At 41.4% G+C, this 15,049-nt stretch overlaps 1 protein-coding gene across 1 annotated transcript in view; it reads right to left on the bottom strand.

The window, feature by feature from the left end:
- Positions 1 to 7,484: 7,484 nt before the first annotated feature.
- The window catches only part of mtmr11 (myotubularin related protein 11), a 31,989-nt gene continuing 24,424 nt past the window's right edge, over positions 7,485 to 15,049 (bottom strand). Inside the window, exons 12-17 of the mRNA XM_053487912.1 lie at positions 14,277 to 14,347; positions 12,957 to 13,129; positions 12,531 to 12,701; positions 12,034 to 12,249; positions 10,430 to 10,702; positions 7,485 to 9,827 (exon numbers count right to left, since the gene is read on the bottom strand). Coding sequence (XP_053343887.1) covers positions 9,423 to 9,827; positions 10,430 to 10,702; positions 12,034 to 12,249; positions 12,531 to 12,701; positions 12,957 to 13,129; positions 14,277 to 14,347 — 1,309 coding nt within the window. The 3' untranslated portion in view covers positions 7,485 to 9,422. The remainder of the gene's footprint in view (positions 9,828 to 10,429; positions 10,703 to 12,033; positions 12,250 to 12,530; positions 12,702 to 12,956; positions 13,130 to 14,276; positions 14,348 to 15,049) is intronic.

Below are 15,049 nucleotides of genomic sequence, written 5' to 3'. Positions count from 1 at the left end.
ATAATTCTTTTGATTGCGTAAAGCTGATTTGCGACAATGACAATGGTTAAAAGTGTTGTACAAATAAAATTGAATTGAATTGAAGATACATTTTAACAGATATGTCAAGTTTTATTCAAGATTTTTACACTATTCATTTATTCACCGGCATGATTTTTGCTTTTTCTTTTCTTCATCATCTTTATTTTGTTCTAAGGTTGTACAAACTTTTACACCCAACTGCAGCCAGATATCTCCAGTCACATCCACGTACAGTCACGTACAGCTCCACATGCTGTACAAGCTGCTAATGTTAACTGTGCGATAATCTTTACTGCACATACAGATGTTTAATACCCTGAACAGCTGGATTAAGCAAAACTTCAGAGACAGAATCAAAGTCCAGTAAAGTTTCCAGGCAAAACATTTGCATGGAGCCCCAGGAGCTCGCTGCAAGCCCAGAACACTTGTCTTTGTGTCCATCACTTATCACATCTACAGCAATTACACACGTCGTCTCCACCGACTCCCTGGATTCCCCAGATTTATTGAGTACAGTGAACGTGCTGTCAGACTCATTAAGGATGATGAGTGACCCTAAGGAGGGGTCTAGATGGAGCAAGCTTTCGCCCTAAAATGGAAACTTTGCATTTTATAGACATAACATCAATCACAGTCATGTATTATGTTAGTAAATAAATAAATAAATAAATAAATAAATAAATAAATAACTTGGGTCCCATCCTACAGTAGTTCCAAGTACAGAATGAGTTTATTTCGCCTAGTGTTCATGAGTTTACACACGAGTATGCTGCTCATTACACATGCATGTGTGTGTAAATATTGACATTGCTGTACAAACGTCTTGGAGGGAATTGTTTTTTGTTTTTTTTGTATCTGAGTCCAGGAAGTAGATGAGTTTTTAGATAAAAGTGAAACATTCTGCACTGATCAAAGGCAGAGTTGTGTGTGTGTGTGTGTGTGTGTGTGAGAGAGAGAGAGAGAGAGAGAGAGAGAGAGAATCAAAGGTCCCTGAGAGGCATTTATTAGGAAATGCTATAGATAGATAATTATTGTCCGCATTCCACTCTAAAAAGTCACACCAATTCTCTCAGGTACACCTACTGTGTTATTTTTGTGCTGTATCTGATAAAATTCTTCTAGATAATTTATCACACACACACACACACACACACACACACACACCTCTGTGCCTTTGATCAGTGCAGAATGTTTCACTTTTATCTAAAAACTCATCTACTTCCTGGTCTCAGATACAAAAAAACAAGAACAAAAAAAAAACATTTCTCGTTTAAGAAATAATATATTTTTTTAAAAGTAAGAAACTTAAAACAGCCCCTGATCATAAATATTAAAATCAGCAGTTGCAGTTCCCATGATAAACAGCAGATGGAGCTGCAACCTCAATTAAAGAGTATAAATAGGTCATTGGCTGTTTCTTCTGCTGTTTTTTTTTTTTTTTTTTTACAGAAATCAACCTTATTATTTACATAAATAAATAAATAAATAAATAGTATACTCATTTGCATACTGCCATGTGACTGGATGTTAAACAGAGTAGATTTAATCACAACTAGAGAAGCAAGAAGTTTATTGAGACATGTCAGTACCAGTTCTTCTGCATTTCTGTTTCTTGGGTTTCTTTCCTTATCACTTCAGCTGTGTGTGTGTGTGTGTGTGTGTGTGTGTGCACTCTGTAGCAGTAATGTTGTTGTTTTTTTTTTCTCGACACTCGACATTACACCAAGTTTGATTGTAAGAAGTTGCTGAGTGCAAAACTATTGGCACCCTCCCAAACAACTGTGTCAGGGTGAGTCGCTAATAGTCAAACACGATGATTCACTTTTCCATTACAGAACTACTTCCTTTTGTACTATTAATAATGTGTAAGTCTTATGAGAGGAACCACAGAGTGATTAGTAACTCTGTTCTGGGACTTTTTCTTTCTGTTTAAAGAAAAGGGTACGAAAAGGGTACTTTTTCCACCTACAGTGTGAATCCTTAAGCTGGAAATGTGCATTTAAACCTTTGGTCTAAAAATGTAAAGTTTTGTATTTTATAGAGATTGCATCAGTCACAGTCATGTTTTAAAGGTAAACAAATAAATAGAAACATGGCTCCCATCCTATAGTACTCCCAGGGATCTTTAAGTATCTTTTAGAGTTTAGTACACCTTGTGTTCTGACCAGATAAGAGCTTACACACGAGTGTTCTGCTCATTACACATGCATGTGTGTGTAAATATTAAAATTACTGTACAAACCTCTTGAAAGGGAATTGTTGTTGTTTTGTTTGTTTGTTTGTTTGCTTGTTTTTGTATCTGAGTCCAGGAAGTAGATGAGTTTATAGATAAAAGTGAAACATTCTGCACTGATCAAAGGCAGATTTATCAGATACAGGACAAAAATAATACAGTGGGTGAACCTGAGAGAATTGGTGTGACCTTTTAGAGTGGAATGCGGACAATAATTATCTCTAGCATTTCTTAATGAATCATAATGGTTCTGTCTCAATCACTTTTGATTCACACTCACACACACACACACACACACACACACACATGAATACACATAGACATAGAACTAATTATGTATTATATTTAGCACCAATACTGAGACACATGCATGAGAGCACACACACACACACGCACACACAGAGAGGTGGGTGTGTTGCCCCACACACACACACACACACACACACAGAGGTGGGTGTGTTGCCCCACACACACACACACACACACACACTTGCATGCTGTACACACTGGTCAGTAAGGGACGTAAGAGGAAGTGGAGGCGCCGCTCGGCTCGTGTGTCAGTTGTTGCGCCACAGACGCGGCTGCTGGTTGTGAAACACTCGGCTGGTGGAACAGGTTCCTCTCGTGCTGTAGAGTCGAGAACGAGAGCGCGCGCGCGCGAAAGAGATAAAAATACCTCGGTGGTGGGCGCGCGCTGCCGAATCAGGTCGGCTCTGGACGCAGCGCTCGTGCGCAAATGGGTCTGCGCTGCGTCTCGGAGCGCGTAATTCAGACAGCGGGCGCGTTCCCGTCGTGCGGTTGCCATGGCTACGCATCCTCCGGCACACAGGACAGACAGATGAAGGATGAGACCAGACCCTTCTGGTGAGCATATTTTTGGAAATCGGGAAAGTCTTCGCTGCGTGACGATAACAGTGATGATGATGATGATGATGATGATGAGTGCAGGATAGAGACACCGACACGCTCGAGCCTTTCAGCGCGAAGAGGAACTTTCAGCGCGTGCGTTTCCTGTCTAGTGGAATTTAACATTAGAGAGACAGAGAGACAGACAGAGAGACACAGACAGGACCGAGTTCCGGCATCTCGGCCCCTCTCGAGGTGGAATCCGGATTTCTCTCTCTACAGTCTGTCTGTATCTGTGAACTGATTGTTTTCCCTCCACGAGCTGTGTGTGTGTGTGTGTGTGCGTGTGTTTTTTTCTCTTTTATCCCCTGGTGCATTCTGTAATCAAACGGGGGCTAGGCCACATCTGTATGCAGGAACAGCTGGAGCTGGAACCGGAGAGCAGGGATTCTTCGCTGTGATGAGAGAAGGAGGCATGGCCATGTTTTGGAGGATTCTCTCCGCGCTCAGCTTCGACTGTCTGAAGAGCACGCCGGCTTCATCTCAGAGGTGAGCGCGCGCTTCACGTCCGATCCCACGGTTAGAAATCAGACAATCAGACAGGTTCATAACGACATGTCTGCAACTGGGTTACTCTATTCCTCTCTCTCTCTCTCTCTCTCTCAGTTTCTATGGTGATGATGAAGATCAAACTATAAGACTCTTGGAAATATAATTTCATTTTTTTTCCTCCCAAAAGCTTAACAATTACTATACAAAAATAAAAAGCAGTCCCATAAGAGCCAGGCTTTCTCACACTGATAGTAGATATGGAAGAATTAAAAATCACAAGTGATCAGTGTAATCCTAGCAGTCTTTACAAACATCCCTCAGAACTACAGAGACCACAGATGAACATATTGATTTGAAATGCTGAAATTTGATTGCCTGATGCCGTCCATGTTTTTCATCTAACCCAGTTGTCCTTTACGCAACATCACACGGGAGGTCGTGCTGTTGTAATGAATATCAGAACTGATTGTGTGATTAGTGTGATTTTGCTTTTACATATGTACAACAGTTAATACCATCATTTATCATAAACAGATTATGATACGTCTGTTTATTTAACCAGTTATTTTGCTCCACCATCACATATCCGTCCACGACTAATCACGACTGGCCGAGCTGGTGACCTTCAGTTATTCTGATTAACAGGAGCGAAAATAGTTTTCAATTCTTACTACGTAGCAAAAATGTAAGGGGAATAAACCATGGACAGTCCTATAAATGTCATACGTGTCTTTTTATTTTCCACTTGTTAATATCGGCTCTGTTAACTTCTGGGTTCTGGAGTTGAATCTCAAACAGCATTTAATGGGAAGGTAGTGCACTAAGTAGGGTGTAAAATCCCTTGCTCCTCACACCTAGTAGTGCCCTTGATTAGGGGCTAGAGAGGGATATGGGATTCAGCCTATAATTATCTTTGTAGCTGTAAATAAAACAACACAAGGTGATTAAGATTGATTTAGACGCAATTACTAAATGGACAGCGTGTTGTATAAGACGACATAACGTTATCAGATGCGTGTTGTTGCTGAAAGTGCTTCTGTGACTGGTTGTGAATGTGGGTTTTGGCAGGCAGCTGCTCTCTCCTCAGTACTGCGGACCATACAGACCTACTCTCACCCACGCTGTGTAATCAATTAGTGTAATTAACCATCATTAGAACACAGATCAGCACACTCTTAGTGTCGGTCTCAAGCCTCGATTAAAAAAGGCAAGAGGTTTTTTTCAGGCATGAAAAACGTACCAGAAGCAAACAGATCAGCAGAATGATCCAGCACACCAAACTTCAGCACAAACAGAAAGCATTTCATTTTCTGAGAAACATAACTCCACACTCTTCTTATTAATGACCACACCTCAGTTTTTGCACGCAAAAAATTGGGACTGCTATTATCCAGTCCTAAGTTTAAGCTGTTTGAGTAAAACACTAGATCTGATGGGAATGTGGCGGCCATGTCGTTTACAAATCTCACGACCCCTAATAAACACTCACTCACTCACACATCTTCTATACCACTTTATCCTGTATTCAGGGTCGCGTGGACCTGGAGCCTATCCCAGGAGGCTTAGGGCACGAGGCAGGGTACACCCTGGAAAGGGTGCCAATCCATCGCAGGGCACATACACACACTCATTCACACACTACAGGCAAATTGAAATTAATTGGGAACGACAATTAGCCTAACCTGCAGGTCTTTGGACTGTGGAAGGAAACCGGAGTACCCGGAGGAAACCCACCCTAATAAACAAATAAACCAAAATTGGCTGTTGAAGCAAACTGGAGTTTCCGGCACTTGGTCTTTTCTCTTTTCTGGACGGAAGGCTCATATAGGTCAGCTTTGAGCACGTCTTGGGTCTGTGATTGGTTATATAGAAGCTCATTAGCCAAGTTTATTCATTAAATGTACAATAACAGACTGACTCGTCTTCCCAGCCAGTGAGTGTAATTGCAGGAGGTTTCTTGATCATTGGTGTTCATCACTGATGTACAATGACAGCTGTCGTAGTTCTACACCCAGTTGCCGATTTACCTTGGTCTAGATCTTTCAGATCTATCAGTTTAAATAATTATTTATGAAATAGTTTTGAAATTGGTGCTCAGGTTTCCCTCTGCTGCCTCACGGTATCTGTGTGTGTGTGTAATGTAGTTTGGATCTGTTTAACGATAGGTCCAGGTAAAAAGCCATTACTATTGTGTTCCTCCTTCTGAAACATTGCTCTAACTTTCTTTAACCTGTGACAATCATCATAATAAAACTCTTCCATCCTCAGATCATCCATGAGGCTGGGATCGAGCCAGGCGTCAAGTGCCGAGAGCAGCTCTCTGACCGGAAGCCTCTCTCCAGGCTCGGACCTACAACCTCACTGCCAGAGCTGCATCTCCTACGGCGCCCGCCTCAGACGCCTCTCCTGCAACCACCTGTACTGCGAGCCCTGCATCATCCGGATTGTCAACATGGCCTTCGAGGACATCGAGGGTCTGGCTGACTACCCCTGCCCCGTCTGCAAGTCCCTACGCCACCTCAGCGGCTTTGACTACTCACCGCTCGGGAGCCAAAGACAGCTGATCGACGAGAAAGACTAAACGTTCACGTCATCAAGCAGGAATGTGGCGTTTTGTTTTTTGTTTTGAAAACGGACAGGCATTTATGAAGAAGAACGGACAAACTGTAATTATTTCACAATCCTGAATGTCCTATGGGGTACTTCCTGGGAAGCTAACAGTGGGATTTGATTACTAGTGGAACATTTTCTAAGATATCTACTGCCATGAAGCGTGTCCACTTTATGATTTGTGATTGCCAAAGTGAACACCATACGCTAAGGGTGTTGGATATCAGAGTTCAAGAATCAGACTGTGTATATGTCTCTTGTATGTGAGAAAGTAAAGGTAAAAAAAAAAAAAAAAAAAAAAAACAGGTTTATAGCTGCTGTCGCTTGCGGGCATCCCACATTAAATGTCACTCTACATGGATAAAAAGGATGCTATCTAGTTTGTTAACAAATGCCAACTTTAAGCATCGATAAATCCGTCACTGTTGTTAAAGATAGACGAGTAAACTTTTCAGGAAATGCTGTTACAGGAAAATAATTCCAGCTGGAGCCGGTAACTCGGCTTCTTCACATCACTATATCATGGATTATTTTCCTACAACAGCACGAGCCGGTGTTTTATTCCATACTTACACTCTACCGCATTCTTGGTGTTTTATTTGTTTTTTTTTAGCTGCCTGATTTCCATAAACTGAAGACTTTAGTTTGTTTTCAGCGTGCACTGTTTGAGCTTGTTTCTGTATTCCGTGTCGTTTAAGACCGTATTGCGTACATTTGCACTGAAAACATTGACCTCATGCTTCTTGTAAAAGTGATGGTGTAAATATTTATTTTCATACAAATGTAAAAATCGTCACAAATCTCATCATGTGGTCTGTTTTCATTTCTACAAAATCCATCATCAGTTTAGCTTTTTAAGTGAAACGCACTTTGTTTTGAGCCGAGATGTGGACTTATTCGTGTGAGACCGAGCCAGGCTGATACACATCAGAGAAAAAGAGGAAATGAGTTTCTCCTTCCTGTAGCACCGGGGATAAACAAACCGGCTCGAGCATGTGGGAACGCCGCACAATACAACCGCAGTAACTCGCTCTCTGGCTTTCAGGCTGCGAATAATGATAAAAAAAAAAACCTGCTGCTGAAGATCAATTAGGAGGAACATGCACTCGGTCATTTCCTCCAAGAGGAAGCTGGGTGCGGACGCTCAGGCGTCTGATAAAACTATGCTTTGAAAAAGAAAAAATAAAGGCGTGGTTGTAAATAAACGTAGGCAGACTCAGTCTTGGTTCAAGGGTGCTGTGTATTTTAGATTCGATCTACATTGTTTGCCGAGTACCTTTTCTTCTGGAGTTCAAATACAACACGTGTAACTCTCAAATTAACATAACACAGGGCTGATGTGAGACAGGTTTTTACATATACACAGCATTTTAAACAACCATCATCATCATCATCAATACAAAGGTACGTCTTTAATGTAGGCTGCAGTGTGATCCAGAAGTCTGAGAGGGCCAGTGAAAATACTTCCATTATGCATTAATTTTATTTAATTTGATCATTTCCGTGAACTTTAGACATAAACAGGATTTCCTAATTTCTTAGTGTTTAGTTCTTCCACCTTTTGCTTTGTGTAGCATTAAATTCATCCTCAGTAAACGAGGTTTAAGAAATGTTTCATCTTTTGCACATGATTAATAGCTTACATTTCATCAAACTTAACTAGTGACCTAGAAATCATTCTAAAAATCACCCAATACTCATCTTTTTGTTTGTTTAAACATTTGTTTGTTTTCTGTTCGGTCTCAGACTCCTGAAGTACTCTGCACACACACGAGGAACATGGTAGGTCTTGACCCTGAAAGAAGTACCGAAGATTCATTGCATACGTACATACATACACAAATATAAAAACGACAAAAATAAACAAGCCATTAAATATTACTGTCCGTACACACCATCTCATCGCCGTGGTATGATCATAAGACTCGTTCTCGTTAAACCATAACTGGTAAAACGTCTAATGGGAATGTTATAAATAATTTAAATGATCCAAAACTTGTGTTTTAATTCTTCATACTTAATACTGGACCTCAAGTATATATATATATATATATATATATATATATAAACCATACACACCTTATATATTGTACCTCATGTATACACACTCCTCCTCCTTCTGTCACCTGTTAATCCTAATCCAAACCAATGACTTGTATACACACTGTTGCCATCTACTGAAGATGAGGGGGAAAAAACCTCTTTCATCTTTTTTTTTTTGGAGGATTGGAAATAGCTATTTGGCATGAACTACACAATTATTTTTTGTTGGAAGGGTTTGTTTACCCAATCAGACAATCAACACAATAAACACAACAGTCATGAGGAATTAGGATTAAATCCTGCGTGTCTCCATTTGGACCCTTTTACATCCTATTGTGCATTCGTGAGTGTAAATGTGCTTGAAATATTGCAATACGTCAGTAATCACTTCCAATATTACTATTACAGTGCCTTGCATAAATTCTCACCCCCTTTAACTTTATACTTCATGGCCCATAATTGCTATGTAGAACACTTTCTTGTGAAATGTGCAATTAAAGCGTCACATGGTCTGATTATAAATATAAAGATACCCAAACTAGCAGCGCCATAAAGACCAAAGAGTAATCTAAGAAAACGTTATGGAAAACTATGAATCAGGGTTTAGTTATAAGATGATCGCACATTTTGGACGTTAGTAATTATTACTATTTTTTTTTATATATAAAGAAAAAATATGGCACGACCTTGATACCACTCATCCTAGAAAAGGCTGTTCACCAAAAGTAAAAAGGGATTTGGAACAAACCCAAGAGGCCAAGGGTTATTTTTAAACATGATGCTAACACCACCATGCTTCAAACTAGAGTCTATTTCTGGTTTGTGTCTGAACACAAAAAAACAATGTGGAAAAGTTGACCAGGGATTTAATACTTATGCAAGGCACTGTATGCTACGTACTACTACTAGTAGTAGTACACACTAATAAGTACTATACAAATATAAGTAACGTTGTTTGAAACACTTAGGATAAAGGAATGCTGTGCTTTTGAGTTTTTACCCCATGGCTGAGATGTGTGCTGATTATGGAAAGGAAAGTGCTTTGTAGTCAGTGAAACAGAGCGAATATTTCTAACATTTGGTCCTTAATCCCACGTGCATGTGTTAACTCTAAAGCTCAGCGAGGCTTGTGCCCCAGTGAGCCGCTACTCTTGGGCAGTTTGGCACTAGAACTCGAAGTGGACCGACCGAACAGGAACGTGTGTTTGGGTCCGTCGCTGCAGCCGGAACGTCCCGAAACGCGGCCCGGGCTCTCCTGATGAGAGCTCCTGGATGAGGAGGAAGATGAGGAAGAGGAGGAGGAGGAGGAAGAGGAAGAAGAAGAGGAGGAAGAGGAAAAAAGGAATGTGCCGTTGTTGGTGTTCTGATTGAGGTTGGAGCCGAGGCGGCGGTGTTCCTGTCTCTTGCGGTTCTGAGGACGGCCCGTGGAGGCCTGGGCCAAACGTTCTCGCAGGTTCTCCACCTCCCACGCCAGCTGTTCCACCGGGTGCCTCGTGTTAGACGACATCGGGTACGTGAAAGCCTGAAAACAGACATCTTACTTATGTGCAAGGTGTTTTGCATAATTATCACGAACCAAAAACACAGAAACATAAAACGAATTTTAAAAAACCCTGATAAACTTAAAAATTAATTCAGGTTGACATTTCTTAATTTTGTGCCTCATTTCTATACTTGATCACTCTTATTACATTTTATTCTTAACAGATTATTCTTTTGTTATCTAAACCCTTTAAAATGGGTGAACTATTTCCCCGCATGCAGCCATTATAAATAAAATTATGTATTTTATTTATTTTTTTATTTATTTACTGTATTTTTTTTTTTTATCTGTTACATTCTCTAAAATGTAAACTGGAATTCTGACGTATTTGTGTCCAGGTTCGCAAATGCCTTGAATAATACATGCATTAGATTATTGCATCTTTATTGCACTTAAAAACTTCTCCTACCAACGTGAAGTGGCTTTAACAGAGTATGAAGCTAAAAATCTTTTCACACAACCTAAATACAGTAGCTTTCAAATTAACTAATATAATACTGCCTGGATTATATTTAGAAATTGATTCAAAGTCACTAAATAAGGTCTCTTTTTTTATTTCAAATAAAGTATAAAGAAATTACCTGCGCATGCAGCGCCCCTCTCAGGTAGCAGTTCTTCCAGATGTGCACGCAGGGCCCCAGGAGCAGGGGCAGCAGAGGCCCGTGGGCTTTGTGGAGGCTGGAGGGTAACGGTTCAGCTCTGATAAGTCGCTCCAGCGCAGGAAGGCCCTCGCAGGATGGAGCCCTGGTGTGACTCTTTTTGTAAGAACCTCCGCTTCTCCACGGCAGCAGGTTGGAAGGACAAGAAAAGACACCACGCGAGAGCAGGAACACTGAGCCGACAGAGCTGTCACTCTGAGCAGGGACAAAAGGGAAGGGGGAAGCAAGAGTGAGAAAGAGAGAGAGAGAAAAGAGTGAGGTACTGAAAGGCTACTTTATACTCTATGAACTAGGAAATGAGGTGCTCTAATCAGGCTGAGAATTTAATTAGGAGAGGGAATTGAATTTGGCACAGTTGTTTTTTTTTTAAGCTGGCCTGGTTTGAAAAGAGCACCTTTGCACAAGTAGGACAGTTTAAATATTTTAATTAGCATCCAATGACTCAACACAAGCAATAATGACCCAGATTTCCTCCTTGTACCCAACTACATGCCGGTTCACTGGCCCACCTGTATCCCTCACACATTGCCCACTCAGATGCCCCCTACATGTTCATCTGCATCTTAAACATGCATACTTACCCACATGCCTACTGTATCCTCAACCTCATGTCCTCCCATATGCCTCGTGTTTCCTTACAGACATACTCTATGTATCCTCAACCACAAGCCCACCTCTATGAACCTGTATCCTCAACCACAAGCCCACCTTCTATACCCCAGTATCCTCAACCACAAACCCACCTTCAATACCCCAGTATCCTCAACCACAAGCCCACCTCTATACCCCCAGTATCCTCAACCACAAGCCCACCTCTATACCCCCAGTATCCTCAACCACAAGCCCACCTCTATTCCCCCTTCCTGGCCAACTGTCAGCGAGAGCGATGCCGCCGATCACAGGTACACACACACTCTATCCCCCCCCCAGTATCCTTAACCATAAGCCCATCTCTATACTCCCTGTATCCTCAACCACAAACCTACCTATTTCCTCAACCACAAGCCCACCTATATACCCCCTGTATCCTTAACCACAAGCCCACATATGTCCCCTGTATCCTCAACCACAAGCCTTCCGATTCCCTCAATTACAAACCTACCTACTCAACTCAACTTTATTAGTATAGCTACGGTATATACCCCCTCAACCACAAACCCACCTATATCCTCAACCACAAGCCTGCGTATATTCCGCCTGTATCCTCAACCCACAGCCTGCCTATATACCGCCTGTATCCTAAACCACAAGTCTGCCTATATCCCATCTGTATCCTTAAACACAAGCCCGCCAATATGCCCCCCGGTATCCTCACGCAAAGGCCCCCCCCCGGTATCCTGACGCAAAGGCACCCCCCCCTGTATCCTCATCCAGGTGGCCCCTATATGAAATCCTTCATTGTTAACTAAATGTCCACCCACATTCCACACTACATGCTCTTTGTATCCTCAACACGATTGCCCACCAGTCTCCATAGCCACACTCACCAGTCTTTTCTTTACCTATGTGCCCTTCCATATACTTACCCACTCTGGCTGCAGGTTGGTGTTAAGGTTGCCGTTGAGGACAGGTGCAGGGGAAACGGGTCGGCACACAGGCTGGGTGAACAGGGCCCGTCTCTTACTGCTATACTGCAGGGCCCAGTCCCATACAGAGGGGTAGGGAGGGTCCACTGGCTCTTCGGCTGAGCCTCTGGGTAACTCTCTTAGCCCGTTTACTGGAGTGTAGCTCGGTGACAAGTGCTGCACAAAAAAAAAACACATTAAATCGAGTATTAAATATGAAGAGAGGTATAGAAGACCACAGTGTACTGTATATCAGTTAAGTAAAGGGGCTTTTTGCAATTCTTATCTCTTTAGCATTGATTCTACCAGTCCCTGTGATGAGCTGTTACTAGCAAAAATCAATTAACACCTTCTGAACAAAAATCAAGAATTTAAAATCTGTGGTATTTAAAAAAAAAACAACTCAATCCCGAGTGTGTAGATGACCCGGTTTAGAGGGAATTAGTGTGTGTGTGTACCTGTGATCGGCGACATCGCTCTCGCTGACAATTGGCCAGGAAGGTGTTGAACAGAGGCAGCTGCAGGCTGTCATGAAGGGCCAGCAGGTAGGACTCAGTCAGCTGGAAACGGGCCGGAAACTGAGCCCACAGCTGCCACACACAGTCCAGGAAGAGCAGGAAGATCGGAGCCTGAACACATTAAACACAGAACACCAAACACGCGTTGTATATCACCTTGAGCACATGGACATATTTTTAGACCGCAATTCAGACCACGCATGGACAACCCATTTAAGAAATACAGTAAAAGGATATACTGTAGAAAAATCTTAACCCAGTGTTTCCCGCCCAATATATTGACGACCGCTGGAGAATTTTTGGACACAGTTAACCTCCTGGCAGAGGTGCTGATGTACATCTTTAAAAAAATATCTGCACTCTGACCTCCTCTTTGTCGCTGTCCCGGTGGTAGTTGATGCGGCTGAGGAACCGGTGTCCCGCCATGACCCACTCCTTCTGCACCAGGCTCTGGAAGCCTGCAATGGTACGGCAGTGCGGGTCACACATCACCTGCACCAGACTGGACACCACGCAGTTCATGTCCCGGTCCTCTGGCTCTGCGGGGACAACACCGATGAGCACAGAGTCAACAACACAAAGGGAACAAATTTCCAAGAATAACAGCACCACTACAATCAATCAGTGATAATAATAGTGATAAAAATCCTGTCCTGCTCATTGATATTTGAGTTTTTTTGAGTCACCAAATTGTTGCACAGTTAACATTTATGAGACAGGTTGTATTTATCGTGACTCATACACATTCAGTAAGGCATTACACAAAAAAATCCTGTTCATTCTGAAAGATGTTTATATTCTACTTGTGCTTTTAAGAGTGTAGGACTAACAAATGTTTTTAATGGAGTTCAGTAGTTGACATCATCTGGAGCGACTTATAGAAGAACTATCTTTTGTATGACTCTTAAATAGTTTTGTTAATTTGTTCTTTGCTAGTCGGCTAATTAGGCGCGTTAGCTAACTAGTTTTGTTAATTAATGTTGTATGTAGCACCTTAGCCCTGAAGAAACATCATTTCGTTTCACTGTGAACTGAGCGGTATATGGTAGAAATGACAATGAAAGCCTACTTAACTTAACTTGACTTAATAAACTTTGGTTAGAGAAACATCCTCATGCTAGTGCGCTAGATCAGGGACTAAGAACTGAACCCGTAAATTTAGACATCACAAACCTAATTGTTCCGTTATGATATAATGGTCACAAAATGCAAAAGCGAGAGAAAAAGCAGTACAACAGTCCCTCTTGTAGCACTGCGCCCTCTTGTGGTTGCACTGGGCTTCAGGTCTTATTTATTTCACCCCTTCACAACACATCTACTGAGAACCACCACACACTCATTTCCCCTGTTATTCTCTGCTATTTCTAGAAGTCACCTGAATCGTTGTTGGTAAAGAGTGCTAAAAAATGTACACCCCATCAACTGATCTATTAATTATCGTTACATGATTTTCCGCATGTTTTAAATTAGCGTTGCGTATGATGTAGAGCATGAGTCAGGTTTTCACACGTACAGGTCAGCATCAACCTACATGTTCATAATGTAGTCGTCATGCTTATTCATCTCACCCTGCCGGGTATTTTTAGCAGTGGTTGAGTCACTGAGTGGAAGAGACGAGGCTGCGTTTTAAAGGTTTTTCTTTGCGCTGGTGGTGAAAAAATAAATACTCTGGTGATAAAGACGCACCTTGTAGAACGACGGTTAATTGACCTCTCTGGAGCAAGCAGGTCACTTCTGCGGCTTTTCTCAGGCAGCATCTAATGCGCGCGCACACACACACAACTCAGTTAAAAGAAATAATAATAATAATACATTTAATAATAATCATAATAAATAATAATAAAATAATAAAAATACAGTTTCCCAAGTTAGCCATGTGACAACATAGCTGAAGTTGCCATTTGGGAGAAAATCGATTCCGTTACACATCATGATTCTTTTTGTGGTAAAATTTTTTTTTTTTATAAATGGTTTTCTTTTTATTTATACATGTTTCTGTTTGAGGTGGTATATTGCTGCAGTTCCTCTATAATCCTACAGGTGGCAGCACAGCATTATTTTGCCAAATTTGTCTAAAATTGTAACAAAATCTGAAAACAAAACAATTTACATCGAATCTGCATATTTATAAAATCGTTTTACTTACAGAACCGCTATTCAAATTTTATCACCACCTAGGTATCGTGATATTGTACCCATGAAGTTTCTCATCCATAATAAATACTGTATTGTCTGTATACAAGTGAATAATGGGCGGAGCTAAAGACTAGTCTGTTTCGAGGTACCTGAATGAAGGGAATGCTCTGAATCGAGTATGACCATGTGTTTCTTGCTATCTTACAACATAGCTAACGAACATAACAGTGGTTGTCATGGTAACATCATACTGTGTTAATAACTGTCCTGCAAAAATATTGATACCCCTTGAACTTTTTCACGTTTTGTCACGTTACAACCAA

The sequence above is a fragment of the Clarias gariepinus genome, chromosome 26 (genome assembly GCF_024256425.1).
Source record: "Clarias gariepinus isolate MV-2021 ecotype Netherlands chromosome 26, CGAR_prim_01v2, whole genome shotgun sequence".
Lineage (NCBI taxonomy): Eukaryota > Metazoa > Chordata > Actinopteri > Siluriformes > Clariidae > Clarias > Clarias gariepinus.
Note: the sequence above shows the minus strand (reverse complement) of the source record. Positions and strands in the feature narration are given on the sequence as shown.